The sequence below is a fragment of the Pseudozyma flocculosa genome, assembly GCF_000417875.1.
Source record: "Pseudozyma flocculosa PF-1 unplaced genomic scaffold scaffold00005, whole genome shotgun sequence".
NCBI lineage: Eukaryota > Fungi > Basidiomycota > Ustilaginomycetes > Ustilaginales > Ustilaginaceae > Pseudozyma > Pseudozyma flocculosa.
Window position 1 is genome coordinate 382,197 of NW_006920873.1, and position 16,697 is coordinate 398,893.

The window sequence follows — 16,697 nt, forward strand, 5'->3', positions numbered from 1 at the left end:
GAGAGAGAGACGAGACGACGACTACTACTACTACGTACGAGACGACGACGACGACGACGACGACGAGAGAGAGAGAGAGAGGGGGGGGGGGGGGGCACGACGGAGAGAGCGATCGCACCTGATCCGCCCGGTCTCGTCGTCGACGGCGTGACGATAGACAAGAGAGGGAGGGGGAAAGACGAGACAGGAATAGGAGAAGGGGGGACGGGAGGCGAATACAGACAGACAAGCAGTTTACTACAGAGCAGCGGCAGCGACGGGACCGACAGAAAGGACCGAGGTTGCGCTCCTCTTGCCAAAGACGTCCTCGACCATCCCGGCATTACGTCCGTCCTCGGCGTTGCGCCAAGCCGGCGCGGCGGGCAAGAGGGGGGGGGGGAGGCATGCGTGCATGATACATATATAGGTGCCACTCCTGACGACTTGAGACGGCAGCACCGGCGGCAGCGGCAGCAGCGGGCAGGGACGGCGACGGCGACGGGACAGGGCGCAAGGCTGTGGCCCCCCTTGCCGTGCGATGAGGCACGAGAGAGGGGGGAAGAGAGCCAGGCCAAAGGCTCGGCCCTCGTCACTTCTCGCCCCGCGTCACAAAGTTCTTGGCGAAGCGCAGCATCGAGCGGAAGTCGGGCATGTCGACGCCGTTGCTCACCGCCGCCGCCCCGCCCGTGGCCTCGCGGATGCTGGCGCTACTCCGCAGCGGCAGCTTCTGGTCCGACGCCGCGTGCGTCACGAGGACGTGGCTCAGCCAGTAGAGCGGCAGCGCGTCGTCGCACAGCGGCGTGGCGCCCGACGCCGTCAGCGGCGTAAACAGCGTCTCGTCGGACAGACAGCTCTCGGTGCCCGAGGCGCCACGCTTCTGGGCCGCCGTCGCCGTCGCCGCCGGGCTCGACGCCGTCTTGCACGTCTCGTCCTGGTCCCAGCTCTTCCTCCACCGCGAGAGCGCCTTTTTGAAGCACGCGATCTGGTGATCCGCCGCGGTCCGTCCCGGGCTATTGGCCGCCGTCGCGTTGCTGCTGCTGCAGTCGATCCACTTTTGCAGCTGGGACGGCCGAGGCACCTTCTGCGCGCGACCCTCGAGCATCCCGATGATGCCGCGCAGCAGCGAGACAATCATCACGAGGCGGGCAAACGGACCGTGCGCGCCGTAGATCGAGGTGCCCGGCGTCGTCTGGCCGGGCGAGGGCGACTTGTGGTCGGCGCCCAGCAGCTGCTGCAGCGCCTCGTCGAGCGTCGGGCCCCGGTAGGCGGCCTGTGCCTTGTACCACGCCTCCGCCGTAGGCGCGCGCCACACCGAGTCGGGGCTCGGCAGCGGGAGGTGGTCGAGCTCATCGATGCGCAGCAGCGTCGGGATGCCCGCGTCGAGGCTCGCCACCGTGTCCATGACGTAGATGACAAACGCCGTGCGCCGGCGACCCTCGAGCTCGCACCACTTGCGCCACACCTTTTCCTCGTCCGGGCAGGCGGGCAGGTAGTTTGGCAGCATCGAGTGCGAAAAGCGGCAGACGGCGAGCTCGTTTTCGAACTGCGACAAAACGTCCTTGGCCGTGAAGTTGACCTCGCGCTCGACGTGCTCGGCGTCGGTGTCAAAGAGGCCCGCCTGGCGCGCCAGCGCAACGACGCTGCCGTGCGAGATGGCGGCCACGGTCCGCGTCGCCGAGTCGCTGCTGAGGAAGTTGTTGCTCTGGAACAGCATCAGCGACTGCACCACCGAGCACTTGTCGCGCACCGAGCCGCAGCGGCTGGTGAAGGTGCGCATCAGCATGTCCATCTTCTCGGTCATGACGATCGGCTTGACCAGCTCGCGGCCGTCCTCCTCGTCAAAGTACTTGCTCGGCCCGCTGTCCTCGCGCATGTCGGGCCGCGACGTGTCCGGCGGTTGGGTGAGGCTATTGAGCACGTGCATCGCCGTCTTGGGCACCACCTCCTCGCCCGCCCACCACTTGCGGCCCGCCTCGTGATTGCCGAGCATGCAGATGGCAAAGGCGAGGCAGCCGGGCGTACTGTCGGAGACGTGGTAATATGGGTCCAGATCCGCGAGGCGGGGAACGGGACGGACGAGGGTCAGTGATCGGCACGGGAGCGGCGCACGTGGCCGGCGATATGTCAACGGCCGGAACTCTACTCACGTATCGAGCCTGAAGGTCGGCTCGTGAATGATCGGAAAGTGCTTCAACAGGTTCTGCTGGGCACTGAGGTGAGGGGCGGTCGCGACGAGGTGTGCAGGTGGACGGTGGGGATCGTCATCGGGGTCAGCTCCAAAGGACCGAGCAGAGCATATGGCTGAAGCGGGCAAGAGGCCCGACGCGGTGCAGATGGCAGTGGCGCACCCAGATACTCACTGCAGGGCAATCATGCTCAGGCGCGTCAGCGGCGGCAGGCTCCAATGCGGGATCGAGTAGCACGCGCGGAAGAGGTGCGGCGGCAGGTAAAAGGGGTTTTTGGCGTCGGCCAGCGCAAGCTCGAGCGGCGTGGGCGCCACCTCGACCTCGAGCGACATGGCCTGCTCGCCGCCGCCCGCTGCTCCTGTGGGCCCGACGCTGAAGTAGTCGGCCTTGTCCTTGTGGCTCGACAGCGCCGATCCCGAAGAGGGGAACGCCTGGAGCAGCTGCTGAATGCTCGGGCTCATCAGCCAGCCGAGTGCGCTGTTGGACGCCGACATCGGCGTGGCGGACGGCAGGGTGTGGGCGCTGGTCACGCCGCCGCCGACAGCGGCCGCCGCTGCAAAATTTGCGGGGTCCCAGTAAGGTGTGGCGAGTGATGCCGAGCCGCTTAGCGGCGCCGATCCCGAAGTGGATGCCGGTCCAAAGACGGCAGTGTCGATCATAGAGTTTATCCCGGCCCTCATTTCTTGCGCGCCGCCCTGGATCCTTAGCAAAAAGGCCTCCGGGCCAGGCGTGAGAGCCCCTCCATCAAAATACTGGCTCGACTGGTCTTTGACGAATCGGCTCGGCGTGTCCATGCCGGCGGCTGCGGCGGCGTTGCCGCTGGCCCCACTCGGTGCCGCAGCAGCCTGACGCTGCTGTGTGCCGGAGCTGCCAGACGATGACGACGGCTTTGTAGAGCCGCCAGCGGTGGTCCTCGAACCGCTGCCGCTGCCACCGCCGCTTCCGGTACCGGACGAAGACGACGAACCACCGCCGCCGTTGGCGCTGCCGGTGCCGCCCGCAGCTCCGGAACCTGACGAGCCGCCGCCGCTGCCGCCGCCGTTGCCGTTGTTGTGGTTGTTGGGGCCATGGCCGTGCTGCGAGTCCGAGGCGGTTGGAGGCTTGTCCGTCGAGCCAGCGGCAGCTGCTGCCGATTCGGAGCTGCTAGAGCTGAGCGTGGACCGCGTCGACGATTCCTGAGAATTGAGCTTGTCGCTCGAGGCGCTCTTGCCGACCTTGCCCGCGTGGGCACCGCCGCTCGCGTTGCCGTCTGACTGCGGCGACGTGTTGCTGCTGGCGGCGGTGGTGGCGAGGCCGTGGATGCTATTGTGGCGGCTCACGGTGCGCGAGGGCGGCCGCATGCCGTTCCATTGCCCACCGAGATCGAGGCTGCCGCCGGGCGTGCCGGGCAGCCCGGCTCGAGGGCTCGAGACGTGTGGCGTGTCGCGGGCATTCGAAAACGCCGAGAGGTACGGCGACATGGACGAGTTGAGCGCCGTGTTGGAAAAGGGCGAGAGCGGGCCCATGGTGGCGACCGAGAAGCGGATCGGTTCCTTGGGCGTCGTTGCGCCCGACGCCTCGGCCTGGCCCTGCGACAGGCTCGATGCGGCCGTCGGATGCGACGAAGAGGTGGCATTGGTGTTGGATGCCGGCGACGCCTCGGTCACGCTTGACGAGCTGGGCGTCGTGTACGAGAAGCTGGAGCTGCTGGCGTTGGTCGAGGGATAGCCGCCGAGGCCGACTCCGGTGCCTCCGGAGCGAAAGTAGCTAGCGTCGCTCCCGAGGTGGGCGCCGGCCCGCGCACGATCCGACAGGTGGCTCAGGGGCGACGTCACGGGAAACCCCGGTCCGAGGCCGGAAAAGACGCTGGATCCGGCGCGAGCGCCCGCCGATGCGGTGTTGCCGACGTTGCCGGGCGAGGGCAGCTTGGCGGTGTCGAGGCCTTCCCAGATGGCGGCGTCGGTGCTCGACAGAGACCCGGCGGGCATGCCACGAGCGTTCGAGTATTCGTAGCCGCCACCGCGGATGCCGAAGCGCGAGCCCGGGTTGCTGCCATGGCGGACGAGACCCTGGCTAGCGTACCTCGGGCTGCCGTGCTCGCTTCGGCTGGCGCTCGATTCAGGGCTCGAGGGCTGGTAGTACTGGTGACTCAACGCCGAGACCTGCGAGTGGACAGGCGCATGGGCAAACGCGCCTGGTGCGTAGAGCGGCAGGCGTGAGATGGAGAACTCGGGTGGCGGCGGGTCCATGCCGGGCTGGTAGCTGTAGGCGGCAGCCGCGGCGGTGCTGGTGGGCGCCGTTGTCGAGGCGGATGCGTGCGAGTCAGCCGCGATGGCGGGGTCGATCATCGCCGAGGCGTCTTCGGGCTGCTGGTCGGGCTGGTCCTGCGCGTCGGGTGCCTTGGTCGGACGGTCGATGCTGGCGCTGGACGCGTCGGCTTGCTGTAGATCGCCCTGACCTTGTTGCTGCTGCTCCTGCGGCTGCGGCTGGTCTTGCTGCTGCGACGCCTGCTGCGGATCCGGCTTGATGTCTTCAGCTCCGGGCGCTGGTGGAGGCGGCACGGGCCCATCGCCGGACGCGCCACCGGTAGAAGTGGCGGCTGCCTTGGCTGCCTTGGTCGAGCCCTTGGGTCGGCCAGGTTTGGCTGCCGATGAACGCCGAGCCTTGGGGGGCTTGGGAGGCGAGCCGCCCTCGGCGGTGGCTGGTTCGCCTTCGCCGCCGCCGCCTTCGATCTGAAGCACCGTCTTGCACTGACGCTTGTGGCGCGACAGCACGTCGCTGTGGATGGGAAGGCGGACAGTGAAGATGACGAGGGCAGATGGTCAGCGGACGGCCAGGATGTGCTGCAGCATCGCACGCACGAGGCGCACGCGGCACCACATCGCACTAACCTTCGCGAGAAGCCCTTGCCGCAGTCGCAGACAAAGGGACGGATGTCGGCGTCTGGTGCCAAGCAAAGGTGCAAGGTGAAAGGCGCGGCAATGTGGATGCGTCAGCCGGGGGTGAGGCACGAGCGATTGCCAAGCGGCTGGCGACACTGTGTCGGCGCGTCGGGGTCATGGACAACTCACGCCTTCGCTCGTGCCGTCTGAGATACTCGAGTCTCGAGTAGCTAGTGGAGCACGTGGGGCAGATGAAGGGAGGACCCGACGGTGCCGATCCCGAGGCACCCGCTGCGGCGCCGTCACCGCCGGCTGGGTTGGAGCTCGGGTTTGGATTCGGGTTGGAATTGGGGTTGGGGTTGGAGCTAGGGTTGGGGTTGGGATTGGGATTGGAACTGGGCATGGCGCTACCGTCGGTGGGAGCCTTGGCTTTCTCTAGGCTCGGAGAGATCGACTCGCGCTTGGCTGCTTTGCGAGGGGGGCCGGGATCGGTGGGCGAGGGCGGTCGCGGCCGTGTCATGCCAGCCTGGGCCTCGACCGCCGGGCCGAAGTAATCGGTTTGCATGGCGGCGGCGAGGGACGAGGGAGACGACGCGCGGATGCGGATGTGCTCCAAGTCAGGACGGGACGAGGAACCAGCGCTGTGGGGGCCAGAATGAAGTGCAGCGGCGATCAACGGATGACCCGTAGGAAGGCAGATGGTCAAGGTTGGGGAAAAGGGTCGATCAACAACCTTGCCGTCGACGACGACGCGACGCCCTCTTTCTCTCTGCGGGAGTCTCGCAGCGCTCTCTGCGTCGGGAATCCGTCCAGAAGATAGGACGGTCGAAACTCCGTTGAATAGCGGGTTGGAGATGCAGACGCGGCGAGGACGAGAGCGAGGTCGCGGATGTGGCGAGGCTAGTATGGGTCGCCCTCGAGGGCGATGGTCGGTCGATGGTAGCCTGTGGGCGCTGCGACGACCAGTACGAGGGAGGTCGTTGGTGACGAGGCGCCGTCGACGACGACGCTCGAGGTGTGCGATGGACGGGAAAAGAGGGTCGAGAGGGGGGGCCAGGCCCGGTGAGGGCGGTTTGGGGGTTGGATGGTGGCAGAGCGCTTTGCTGGGTGGGGGAGGGGGAGGCCGTCGTGGTGTCGAGTGGAGGGGAAAGGAAGAAAAGAGGAACGGCGTCGGGGCAGAGGTGGAGGCAGCACCACCAGCGGGCCAGGCCCAGGCGGCAGCGGCAGCAGCAGCGGCCATCACCACCGACGCCGCGCACGCAAGCAAGCCAGCCAGCCAGCCAGCCAGCGCCGAGGCCAGGCCAGGCTAGCCCTGGGGCAGAACCGCGCGCTGACTCTCTCTTGCCAGAAGAGAGGCCGCCGCCCGCCGCCTCTCTCGCCCGCGAAAATTCAGACCCACCCACAGCGGGCGGTCAGGCAGGCGGGCGGGGCAAGCCTCTGGCCTCCAGGCTTGGCTCTCCCCAACCCGAACCGCCAGGCCATGGACAGCATCAGGGCGCCATCCCGATTTGTCCATCTGCTGGGCCAAGCCGCTCGGTGCCGTCGGGTTACCCTGCCTCGTCCCATGAGCTCAGCTGCAGACCACTCTGCCCGTACCAGAGCGACGGACCCGCATCGAACCATGCAATGGCGAGATCGCATCGACCCACAGCGCCGTCCGGTGTAAGCAATCAAGAACCTCGACACCGGGGCCAGTCGGGTCAAGGCAAGGCACAAGGTCGCAGACGGCTTGCGAGGATCGCGAGGGCAGACAGCGAGGAGCGGGAACACCAGCGAGGCCAGGCCAGGCAGCCGCACGTCTCGATGGCCAGGCGCGCTGAACGCAGGGCAGGGCTGCCTGGTTGGCCCTCCTCCTCCTCCTCGCTTCGGGTCGGGGTGCAGCGCAGCGCGATTCGAGGCGCCGCTTTTCCCCGCTCGCTGATTGGACCCGAGCGCTGGCCCAGGCAGGCCGCCTCGCAGCCGTACGAGAGAAGAGAGCCAGCGCGTCAACCCTGGGACGTGGTCCTCATCCTCCCTCGTCGTACCACAGCGCAGCCCTCTCGACACTACTACTCCATCGTATCGACGTGTCGCTCGCCTCTGTATCGCCGTGGGGTATTGTTACAGGTGATGTGAAATGCTGGGATCACAAGAGAGACGGATCTGGCACAATGCGCGGGGGGAGGGCTACCTCGTGGCAAACATGAGGAGCAGGACGGTGCAGGTGCCAATGAGGACGCCCATGATGACGCTGTCCCTGCGCCGCCTCCGCCCAATCATGGTAATGACGCTGTTGAGGCCGGGCACCTGCGTTGCTGCGCCGCCCATCCGGCTAGAGATGCCCTCGAGCGCCGTCCGCTGCTCGCCAAACTCGGCCCGCGTCGCGTAGGCTTGTCTGCCGGGCGCGGGGGAGGGAGAAAAGGGGGATAGAGGTAAGAGGGGAGCAGGGCAGACACGGTGAGCGGACAGTGGCGATGAGCCTGTGCCGGCCCCTCTGGCATGTGGCCGCCGACGGTTACTCACTCAAGGGTGCGATCCATCATCTGGTGCGAGTTGTCAATGTGGCCGCGTTCTGCCAGCAGGGCATCGGCGTCCGAGGCATGCTGTGCCTTGTACGCGCTGCCATTCAGCGGAAACACGGACGAGAGGAGAGCATGTTCGTCAGAGAGACGCTGTTCCTCGTCTTCCGTGACCCCGCCGGCACTCACTCGATATCTTCGCGCACCGATCCGAGCAGATCCCTCCGGTCGCGGGCGTGCCGAACGTTGGTCTTGGACCTGCGCAAGTCCCTGGTGAAGTCCATGAGCACCTCGCGGTGCCTCTGCACGGCATGCAGCTGGCTGGAGGTGGGCGGCTGGGTCGGGTCGTCGAGCACGGCGGTGAGAGCATCGACCGACGACGACAGCTGTCCGAGCAGATCGTCGAGCTCGCGCTCTAGCTCCGCCTCGTCGTCGCCCGCCGTCCCCGCGCCGCCACCGCCGCCGCTCATGTCGAGCGCCATGTGTCTACCTCCGCCGCTGTCTTCGGCCGACCGGGCAATCTTGGACGCCAGCTGCGAGTAGGTCGTCAGCCGCGCATCGATCGTCGACTCGAGGTTGCGCGTCTTGCGCCGCAGCGCATCCCACGACGTGCTCGGCACGGGCGCCGCGGACGGCAGCGACATGGCTCTTGTTCGTCCCTCGGTCCAGCCGGGCTTCCGAAGCGTTCTTTGAGGGGTCCGTCTTCGTTGTCGAGCCGTGTTTGATGGGGGCAATGAGAGGCCGAGGCGTCGGGATGGATGTGGGCAGGACAAAGGCGGCTTTCACGCAATGAGGGAGGGACGTGCACCCGAGCATCCTGGCCTGCTTGCGTTCGCCTGCCTCGCCCTCGCTGCTTACGTACGTACCTCCACCTAGCCTTCCTCCGCGACCGCCAGCTAGGCAGAGAGGTGGGCGGCACCTTTGTTGGCCTGCCAGCGAGCCGCGAGCACCTCTCTCTGTTGCACGGCCCTCTAGGGCTAGCGGCAGCACAGCAGGAGGAGCTGCTGCGATGGCCTTGCGGCTCGATGCGTCCGATATAGGTGACTGAAGGGAACGGTATCGTACATCGACGCTCAGAGGAGGGTGGGGGAGGGCCTCGCTCATAGGCCATCCTCGCTTCCTCCCTCTCCCTCGTCTGTTCCGCCTCTCGTTCCTCCCGAGCCACCCAAAGTCGTCTCGCCCCGCCTGCTCCTCTCCGTCGCGGTGAGCGGCACGAATCTCGTCGCAAACGCCGCAAATACGGCCATCATGCCGCCGAACCGCAGCACCCACGCCACGCCCTCGGCCGGTTTATCTCCGCCCCGCTGCAGCGTCTCGACCAGCCCGGGCGAAAGGCCCAGCTGCAGCATCATCGACGGACCCGACCCGCCGCGGTTGCCCCTTTCGACGGCGCTGAAGATCAGCGCGCTGATGATGGCCACGACAAACTGCGGGGCGACGATGGCGAGGTTGTGGATGCCCAGGATCGTGCCGCCAAACTTGGGCTCCTCGTCCTCGCCCGCGCCGACCAGCGCATTCTCCCAGTCGCCATCCTCCGTCTCTGCCGTGAGTCCAGTCTCGGTCCGCACCTGCTGAACGGGACGCAGAGACGCCACCGACTCGCCGCCCCGGGCGACGAGGCTGCCCGTCTCGCGCCGGAGGGGCGATTGGCTCGACCCGCGCAGCGGCTCGCAGTCGACCAGCGCAGCGCTGAGGCGGGCCTTGACGTCCTGCTCGCCGTTGGCGCCTTCGACGAGGCCGCGCCGTCCGCGGGTGAACTCGCCGCTCCTCATCAGGCTGCTGCGCCTCCTCGCCTTGACCCTGGCCTGCGTCCGACGCGGACTCCAGTGGTCGCCGTCGAACTCGAACGGAGACTGGCCGTCCTCGGCCTCGCGGACAAACTCGGCCACCATGGCGAACGGGGCCCAGGTGGCGACGCTCCACGGCACGCCGACCAGCGCAATCACCAGCGTCGCCTGCTGCACCGTCTCGACGAAAAACGTGGCGACCATCAGGACCGCAAACAAGAGCGAGGCCAGGGTCCACAGGGTGCGCAGGGTGAGACCGTGCCTGATGCCACGGCGGATGCGCTCGCCGAGCGTCATGGCGTCGCTAGCATGCATCGCCCGCATGCTCGCCTCGAGTTCCGGATCGAGCTGGCCGTGGGCCTCTGCATCGTCGTCGAGGGGACGCTCGCCGTCGATGTCCTCGCGGAGGGCGATGGCGCCGCTCCGCCGCTCCCTGGCCAGGGAGAGGTACGGCAGCAGCGCACCCGAGGCGAGCGCCACCAGGGCAAACATGAGCATGGCAAAGCTGCCGCGCTCCGCCTTGGTGTCGGCGCCCGAGTCGTGCGAGCGTGCCTTGACGGTGGCGCCGTCGATCTGCTGGACAAAGGTGGTGCTGTAGAAGAGGAACGGGAACCATCCCATGTAGGCGAAGAGCTGCACCATGCAGACGCGTCGCACGGGGCGCGGCAGGCGTCGGATCGTCTGCCAGACGTTATCGAGCGTGCCACGCGCCTGCTCGAGCAGGCTAGGACGGTGCGCAGGCCCGTGGCGCAGGGGCACCGACTCCTTGATGGCCGTGACGGTGGCCGTGACGCAGGCGAGCATGCCGAGTAGGCTGACGACGGCAAATCGACGGAACTGGCCGCCACCGAGCCATCGAAGTCCCTTCCAGCGGCCAAGATCGAGCCAGCCGCAGAGGTAGCCCACGACGTTGCCTGCGTGCGTCATCCTGCCGTGCCAGGCGTTGGCGACGCTCTGCTGCGAGCTGGGGGCAATGTCGAGGATGAGGGCGCGGCTGGCCGCCTGCAGGCCGTTGAGGGCAAAGTCGAGGATCCAAAATGCGATGACGCTGATCCACTGCGTCACGGTGCGCACCAGCGAGTCTCGGCGCGGATCCCAGTCGGCGAGGCCACCGCCAAAGAGGTCGACCAGCAGGGTCGACAGCGGCACCGAGTAGGCCAGGACGAGGGTCGACACCGTGAGGAGGGCCGCCGAGGCGATCATGAACTTTCTGCGTCGGAAGCTGGACGTCGACTTGTCCGAGAGGGATCCGATGACGGGCTGAGCAATGAGACCGCTGAGCGGGCCGGCGAGCCAGACGAGGCTGGTGCTCTGCTCCTTGAGGCCGAGGGAGAGGAGGTAGGGCGTCCCGTAAGCCAGCTCGAGCGTCCAGGCCAGCTGCGCTCCTGCGAGGCTGACGGTGAGGACCATGAGGCCGAACGATGTCAGCTTGGCCTCGGCGTCCTGGCTGGGGTCGTCGCGGTCGTCTCCCTCGTCGTCGGTGTCGGTGTGGAGGCGGTCGGAGCGGAAGTCGACCTGGTCGGTGTGTCGGTAAATGCTCAGCATGCTGCGCGAGGTCAGGTTGTGCATGCTTTCCGCCATCCTCTTGCCGACCTGCGACCATTGCGATGGGGGCTCGACCTGCTCGAGATGCTGCTCGACGGCCCTGCGCTGGCGCGCCTGCTTGGCGTCCTCGGATTCGGTGCGCCAGAGGTGGAAGCCGTTCCAGCGCCGTTCATCGCGAGCGGGGGATGCCGAGAGGTTGGTCGAATGCGGAGGGACACCATTGCCGCTGGCGTAGGCCGGATTGTGGGGGGAGCGGAGGAGGTCGTCGAGCGACTGGGGTGCCTCGGGCGTCTGTATGCTGACGGCGTTGGGAGTTCGTTGCGGGTCGCCGTGGCCGTTGGCTGGTTGTGCTGCCGAAGCAGGTTCGGACGCGGGCATAGCGTCGTTACTGATGGCTCTTGAATGTCAGAAAGGCTAGAGTTGAGGGTTGAGATGCGGAACACGAGATTGATGGCTGGACGGAGCGCCGGGGAAGCTGCGAGTGAGAGACGCAAGAAGATGGAGACAGAGGCGGGGGAGAGGGGGCTAGACGGTGACGAGACAGTGGCCAGGGCGGAGGTTCCAAGAGGTCGCTCGTGGCGGGTTTCCGACAGCTCAAGGGCTTGCGTGCGGCTTCGTTGGCCGTTCGAGGCAAGGTGCTCTCGTGGCAGCTGTGTGGCAGGCTGGCAAGGCGTGTGTAGGGCGCGGGAGGAAAGGCGGTGCGAGGGGACGAGGCGTGCACGCGGCCGAGGCGCGCTGAGGGCTGCGTGGACCGAGTGGCAGACCAGAGGGCAGATCGAGTCTGTTGAGATGGATCCAGAGACGCGATTGAGAGATGGAGTGCGAGAAGTAACGGGTCGAGGAAGGGGAAGGGGAAGAGGCTACGAGGGGCCGCGAGGACCAGCCGGGCTGCACCCTGACGCCCGCCTTTTCGACATGTCGGCCCCCCGCGCGTCCCCGCCGTCGTCTGCGCCGTGCAGCCGGCAGCCTCCACCTGGCTGGGCCTTGTCCAGACGTCGGACCCTTTGGGTCGTCTCTGTGGTTGGCGGTTGGCGGTTGGCGGTTGGCGGTTGGCGGTGGCGGTTGCCGGGCGAGAAAGAAAATCCGAGGCGGCCTCGTCTGGCAGGCCTCGCCTCGCCTGGTCCTGCCTGGTCTGGCGGCCCACGCCGGGGCCCACCGACGCGCCGCTGCCAAATTTCCTACCTTCTTCCGACTACTCTTGGCTTGCTACCCACCGCTCCCTTCTCGCCTCTACGACTCTCTGTCCCAGCTTGCGTTTCTCTTCGGCATCGCCCGCTACCACCACCTCCGGACGCACACCTCGCCAGCATACAAGCGCTGCACCCGAATCTGCACCTGCACCCGACCGCTGCGCCATCTCGCATCTCGACACAGCGCCGCCCAGCTTCCCAGCCTCTGCCCACATCTCGCCCACCCTCCATCGCATCGCCACCGGAACAGCCTGTCAGCCACCCCGACTGAGCGCACGGATCGAGCGTTCACTCGCAACCACCCTAGCCGCGACTTTTGCGGCTGCCCTCGGCACTCCACCCTCCCCCTTCATATATCGCCACCATGGACGACTATGACGAGTTCGGCAACTACATCGGGCCTCTCTCCGACTCCGACGAGGGCTCTCAGGACGAGCAGGACGTCTCCTACGGCCAGCAACAGCAGCAGCAGCAGCAGCAGCCCGAAGATGACATGCCACCGCTAGAGGAGCCCGAGCCGTTGGAAGGCTACGACGACGGCGACGTGCCCATGGACGAAGAGGGCAACTTCCGGCCAGAACTCCAGATGATCCGCGTAGACGAGGCATCCTCAAACGCAGTCGTCCTCCACGAGGACAAAAAGTACTACCCGACCGCAGAGGAAATCTACGGCGAGGACGTCGAGGCCCTCGTCCAGGAGGAGGACGCGCAGCCCCTCACGCAGCCCATCGTCGAGCCCGTCAAGGTGCGCCGCTTTGCCATCCAGGAGGAAGGGCTGCCAGAGACGCGCTTCGAGCGCGAGTTCATGGTCAACCTCATGGGCTTCCCCGACATGGTCCGCAACGTCGCCGTCGTCGGCCACCTCCACCACGGCAAGACCAGCCTGATGGACATGCTCGTCTTTGAAACGCACAAGATGGAGGTCAACGTCGACAAGCACACCCGCTACACCGACTCGCACCTCCTCGAGCGCGACCGCGGCATCTCGATCAAGTCGGCGCCCCTCTCGCTGGCGCTCCAGTCGACGCGCGGCAAGAGCTACCTCTTCAACATGATCGACACGCCTGGCCACACCAACTTCCAGGACGAGGTGGCCGCCGGCGTCCGGCTGGCCGACGGCGTCATCCTCGTCGTCGACGTCGTCGAGGGCGTCATGTGCAACACCGAGGCCACCATCAAGCACGCCATCCGCGAGGGCCTGCCCATCGTGCTCGTCCTCAACAAGATCGACCGCCTCATCCTCGAGCTGCGCCTGCCGCCGCGCGAGGCCTACTTCAAGATCCGGCACGCCATCGAGGAGGTCAACAACGTCATCGGCTCCTGCGATCCCGACCCGGCGAGGCGGCTGGGCCCCGAGCGGGGAAACGTCGCCTTTGCCAGCACCCAGACGGGCTGGTGCTTTACGCTGCGCAGCTTCGCCAAGCTCTACGCCGACACCTACGGCGGCGTCGACGTCGACGAGTTCGCAAAGAGGCTGTGGGGCAACATCTACTTTAGCGACGAGTCGCGCAACTTTTCGAGAAAGGCGCCCGACCCCGAAGCCAAGCGCAGCTTCGTCCACTTTATCCTCGAGCCCCTCTACAAGCTCTATACCCAGGTGCTCTCGTCGGACACCGACAGCCTGCGGCAGACGCTCGTCGGGCTCGGCATCCACCTCAAGCCGGCCGTGTTCAAGATCGACGTGCGGCCGCTGCTCAAGATTGTGCTCAACCAGTTCTTTGGGCCGAGCAGCGGCCTGGTCGACATTGTCGTCGACCACGTGCCGAGCGCCAAGGAGGCCGCCAGGGCCAAGGTCGACCGCACCTACACGGGCCCGCGCTCCGGACCCGTCTACGATGCCATGGCGGCGTGCGATGCCGACGGCCCGCTGGTGGTCCAGGTGACGAAGCTGTACCAGACCATCGACGCCACCGACTTCCGCGCGTTCGGCCGGGTGCTGAGCGGCACCGCGCGGCCAGGGACGGGCGTCAAGGTGCTGGGCGAGGGCTACTCGCAGGAAGACGAGGAGGACATGGTGCTGGCGACGATCGAAAGTACCTGGATCAGCGAGACGCGGTACGCCGTCGAGACCGAGGGCGTGCCGGCGGGCAGCTGGGTGCTGCTGAGCGGCGTCGAGGCGTCGATCTCCAAGACGGCCACCATCGTCGATGCGTCGCTCGGCTCGGACGACACCCACATCCTGTCTCCGCTGTCGCACATGACCGAGAGCGTGCTCAAGGTGGCCGTGGAGCCGCTCAACCCGTCGGAGCTGCCCAAGATGCTCGAGGGCCTGCGCAAGATCAACAAGAGCTACCCGCTCGCCGTGACAAAGGTCGAGGAGAGCGGCGAGCACATCATCCTCGGCACGGGCGAGCTCTACCTCGACTGCGTCATGCACGACCTGCGCATCCTGTTTAGCGAGATCGAGATCCGCATCAGCGATCCCGTCGTCAAGTTCTGCGAGACGGTCGTCGAGACGAGCGCGGTCAAGTGCTACGCCGCGACGCCCAACAAGAAAAACAAGCTCACCGTCATCTGCGAGCCGCTCGAGAAGGGCATCGCCGAGGACATCGAGAGCGGCAGGATCAACATCCGGATGCCGCCCAAGCAGCTGGGCAAGGTCTTTCAGGAAAAGTACGGCTGGGACCTGCTGGCCTCGCGGTCCATCTGGGCCTTTGGTCCCGACGACAACGGGCCCAACATCCTCGTCGACGACACGCTGCCGTCCGAGGTGGACAAGAAGCTGCTCTACACGGTGCGCGAGAGCATCAAGCAGGGCTTCCAGTGGGGCACCCGCGAGGGCCCGCTGTGCGACGAGCCGATCCGCAACGTCAAGTTCCGCATCCTCGACGCCTCGCTCGCCCCGGAGCCCATCCACCGCGGCGGCGGCCAGATCATCCCCACGGCCCGCCGCGCGTGCTACGCCGCCTTCCTGATGGCCACGCCGCGGCTGATGGAGCCCATCTACTTTGTCGAGGTGCAGGCGCCCGCCGACTGCGTCTCGGCCGTCTACACGGTGCTGGCGAGGCGGAGAGGCCACGTGACCCAGGACGTGCCCAAGCCCGGTTCGCCGCTCTACACCGTCCGCGCCTACATCCCCGTCATGGACGCCAACGGCTTCGAGACCGACCTGCGCACCCACACGCAGGGCCAGGCCTTCTGCCTCCAGATGTTCAGCCACTGGAGCGTCGTCCCCGGATCGCCGACCGACACGAGCATCAACCTGCGGCCCCTCGAGCCCGCGCCGCCCCTCGGCCTCGCGCGCGACTTTGTGCTCAAGACGCGGAGGAGAAAGGTGAGTCAGCGCCCCGAGCCGAGGGCGAGGTGGTCCACGAGGCTGCGAACGCAGATGACACTGACCTCGCTGGCGTATACCCCCTTTTCCCGTACCGCAACAGGGCCTGGGCGATACGATCGCGGTCAGCTCGTACCTCGATGCCGAGATGACGGTCGCCCTCGCGCAGGCCGGCATCGAGGTTTAGGCCTGGCTTGGCCCCTTCGGCGCGCTATTCCCCACCTGCTCCGCTGTACTCGCAGCTCCCCCCTCATCAACCTTGTACCAGTAATCACCAACCCACAACCTCTTCTCGCGGCCATGCCGTGCCGAGCTAGGCGATCCTTGGCGGCTCGCCGTGTGGCCAGCGTGTGTGGCTGGCGGTGGACGCGAGGGTCGCGCCGGTTGCCTGCTCGCATCGTCGAGCTGTAGCGGGGCAGACTGGGAAGGACAAGGATGAAGGAGGTTCCGATTCACTTAGGACGCCGGCCGGGCGGGCCTCTCAGGCCTTGGGTGCCTCGGCTCCGTCCTGCTGGAGGGGGAGAAGGAGGTCGTGCTTGAGGAGCAGCTCTTCGAGCTCGCCAGACTGGTGCACTGCGGGGATCGAGATGGATGCGAGCGAGCAAGCGAGCGAGCAACGAGTTTCAGGCGTTTGTCAGTGGGGCCTGAAGAGAAGCGCGGACGCAGTCTTTGGTGGGCCGAGGAAGGAGGAAGAGGAACGAGGAACGGCGAACGGCGAACTCACTGTTGAGCATGATGTCGCAGCCGCCGACAAACTCGCCGCCGACGTAGACCTGCGGGATCGTGGGCCACTCGCTGTACTCCTTGATGCCCTCGCGCAGTTCCTGGTCTTCGAGGCAGTTGAAGGCCCTGTTTAGGTGGAGGCAGTGCAAGGAAACAGGCGGGCCGTAATGCGGGGTCAGCGACCCGCCGAGGTGGCAACGAAGCGACGCCGTTGCCGGAGCAGAGCGGAGCGGAGCCGGAGCGAAGCAGAGAAAACGGCGCCGCACTCACCGGAGCGTCTCGGGCTTGACGCCCTGCACCTCGAGGATCTGGACGACGGCCCTGCTGAAGCCGCACATGGGCGCGTCGGGCGTGCCCTTCATGAAGACGACGAGCGGGTTCGACTTGACGGCGTCGTCGATCAGCTTGCGCGCCTCGGTCGAGAGCAGCCGCGCCGACGTGGCCAGCGGGACGGCGGTGCGGAGCGACGAGGCGCTGCTCGTGCTGAATAGGGGGCTGACCCGGGTCTGACGCTGTGTTCAATGTCCGAAGGGTGTAGGTGGAGAGGCAAGATCGTGCGTGCGAGTTTCTTTAGCCGCTGATCAGAGGCACAGAGACGGGGGGGAGAGAGAGAGAGAGAGAGAGAGAGAGAGAGAGAGAGAGAGAGAGGAGGAG

At 66.7% G+C, this 16,697-nt stretch overlaps 5 protein-coding genes across 5 annotated transcripts in view; 1 reads left to right on the plus strand and 4 right to left on the minus strand.

Annotated features, from left to right (window-relative positions):
* Nucleotides 1-568: 568 nt before the first annotated feature.
* On the minus strand, nucleotides 569-5,591 carry PFL1_01954 (uncharacterized protein; the record flags this gene model as incomplete). The annotated part of the gene is made up of 5 exons (XM_007879465.1): nucleotides 569-2,000; nucleotides 2,127-2,189; nucleotides 2,340-4,922; nucleotides 5,036-5,087; nucleotides 5,216-5,591. The coding sequence occupies 5 exons, from the start codon at nucleotides 5,589-5,591 to the stop codon at nucleotides 569-571; spliced, it is 4,506 nt and encodes a 1,501-aa protein (XP_007877656.1).
* Nucleotides 5,592-7,192: 1,601 nt separating this feature from the next.
* PFL1_01955 (uncharacterized protein) lies at nucleotides 7,193-8,168 on the minus strand (the record flags this gene model as incomplete). Its single annotated transcript, XM_007879466.1, has 3 exons — nucleotides 7,193-7,400; nucleotides 7,529-7,624; nucleotides 7,714-8,168. The coding sequence occupies 3 exons, from the start codon at nucleotides 8,166-8,168 to the stop codon at nucleotides 7,193-7,195; spliced, it is 759 nt and encodes a 252-aa protein (XP_007877657.1).
* A 456-nt stretch (nucleotides 8,169-8,624) lies between these two features.
* PFL1_01956 (uncharacterized protein) lies at nucleotides 8,625-11,234 on the minus strand (the record flags this gene model as incomplete). Its single annotated transcript, XM_007879467.1, has 1 exon — nucleotides 8,625-11,234. One exon carries the CDS (start codon nucleotides 11,232-11,234, stop codon nucleotides 8,625-8,627), a length of 2,610 nt encoding a protein of 869 aa, XP_007877658.1.
* A 1,176-nt stretch (nucleotides 11,235-12,410) lies between these two features.
* On the plus strand, nucleotides 12,411-15,507 carry PFL1_01957 (uncharacterized protein; the record flags this gene model as incomplete). The annotated part of the gene is made up of 2 exons (XM_007879468.1): nucleotides 12,411-15,320; nucleotides 15,424-15,507. The coding sequence occupies 2 exons, from the start codon at nucleotides 12,411-12,413 to the stop codon at nucleotides 15,505-15,507; spliced, it is 2,994 nt and encodes a 997-aa protein (XP_007877659.1).
* Nucleotides 15,508-15,801: 294 nt separating this feature from the next.
* The window catches only part of PFL1_01958 (uncharacterized protein), a gene marked incomplete at both ends in the record, with an annotated part of 1,605 nt that continues 709 nt past the window's right edge, over nucleotides 15,802-16,697 (minus strand). The window contains 3 exons of the mRNA XM_007879469.1: nucleotides 15,802-15,893; nucleotides 16,045-16,169; nucleotides 16,314-16,555. Coding sequence (XP_007877660.1) covers nucleotides 15,802-15,893; nucleotides 16,045-16,169; nucleotides 16,314-16,555 — 459 coding nt within the window. The remainder of the gene's footprint in view (nucleotides 15,894-16,044; nucleotides 16,170-16,313; nucleotides 16,556-16,697) is intronic.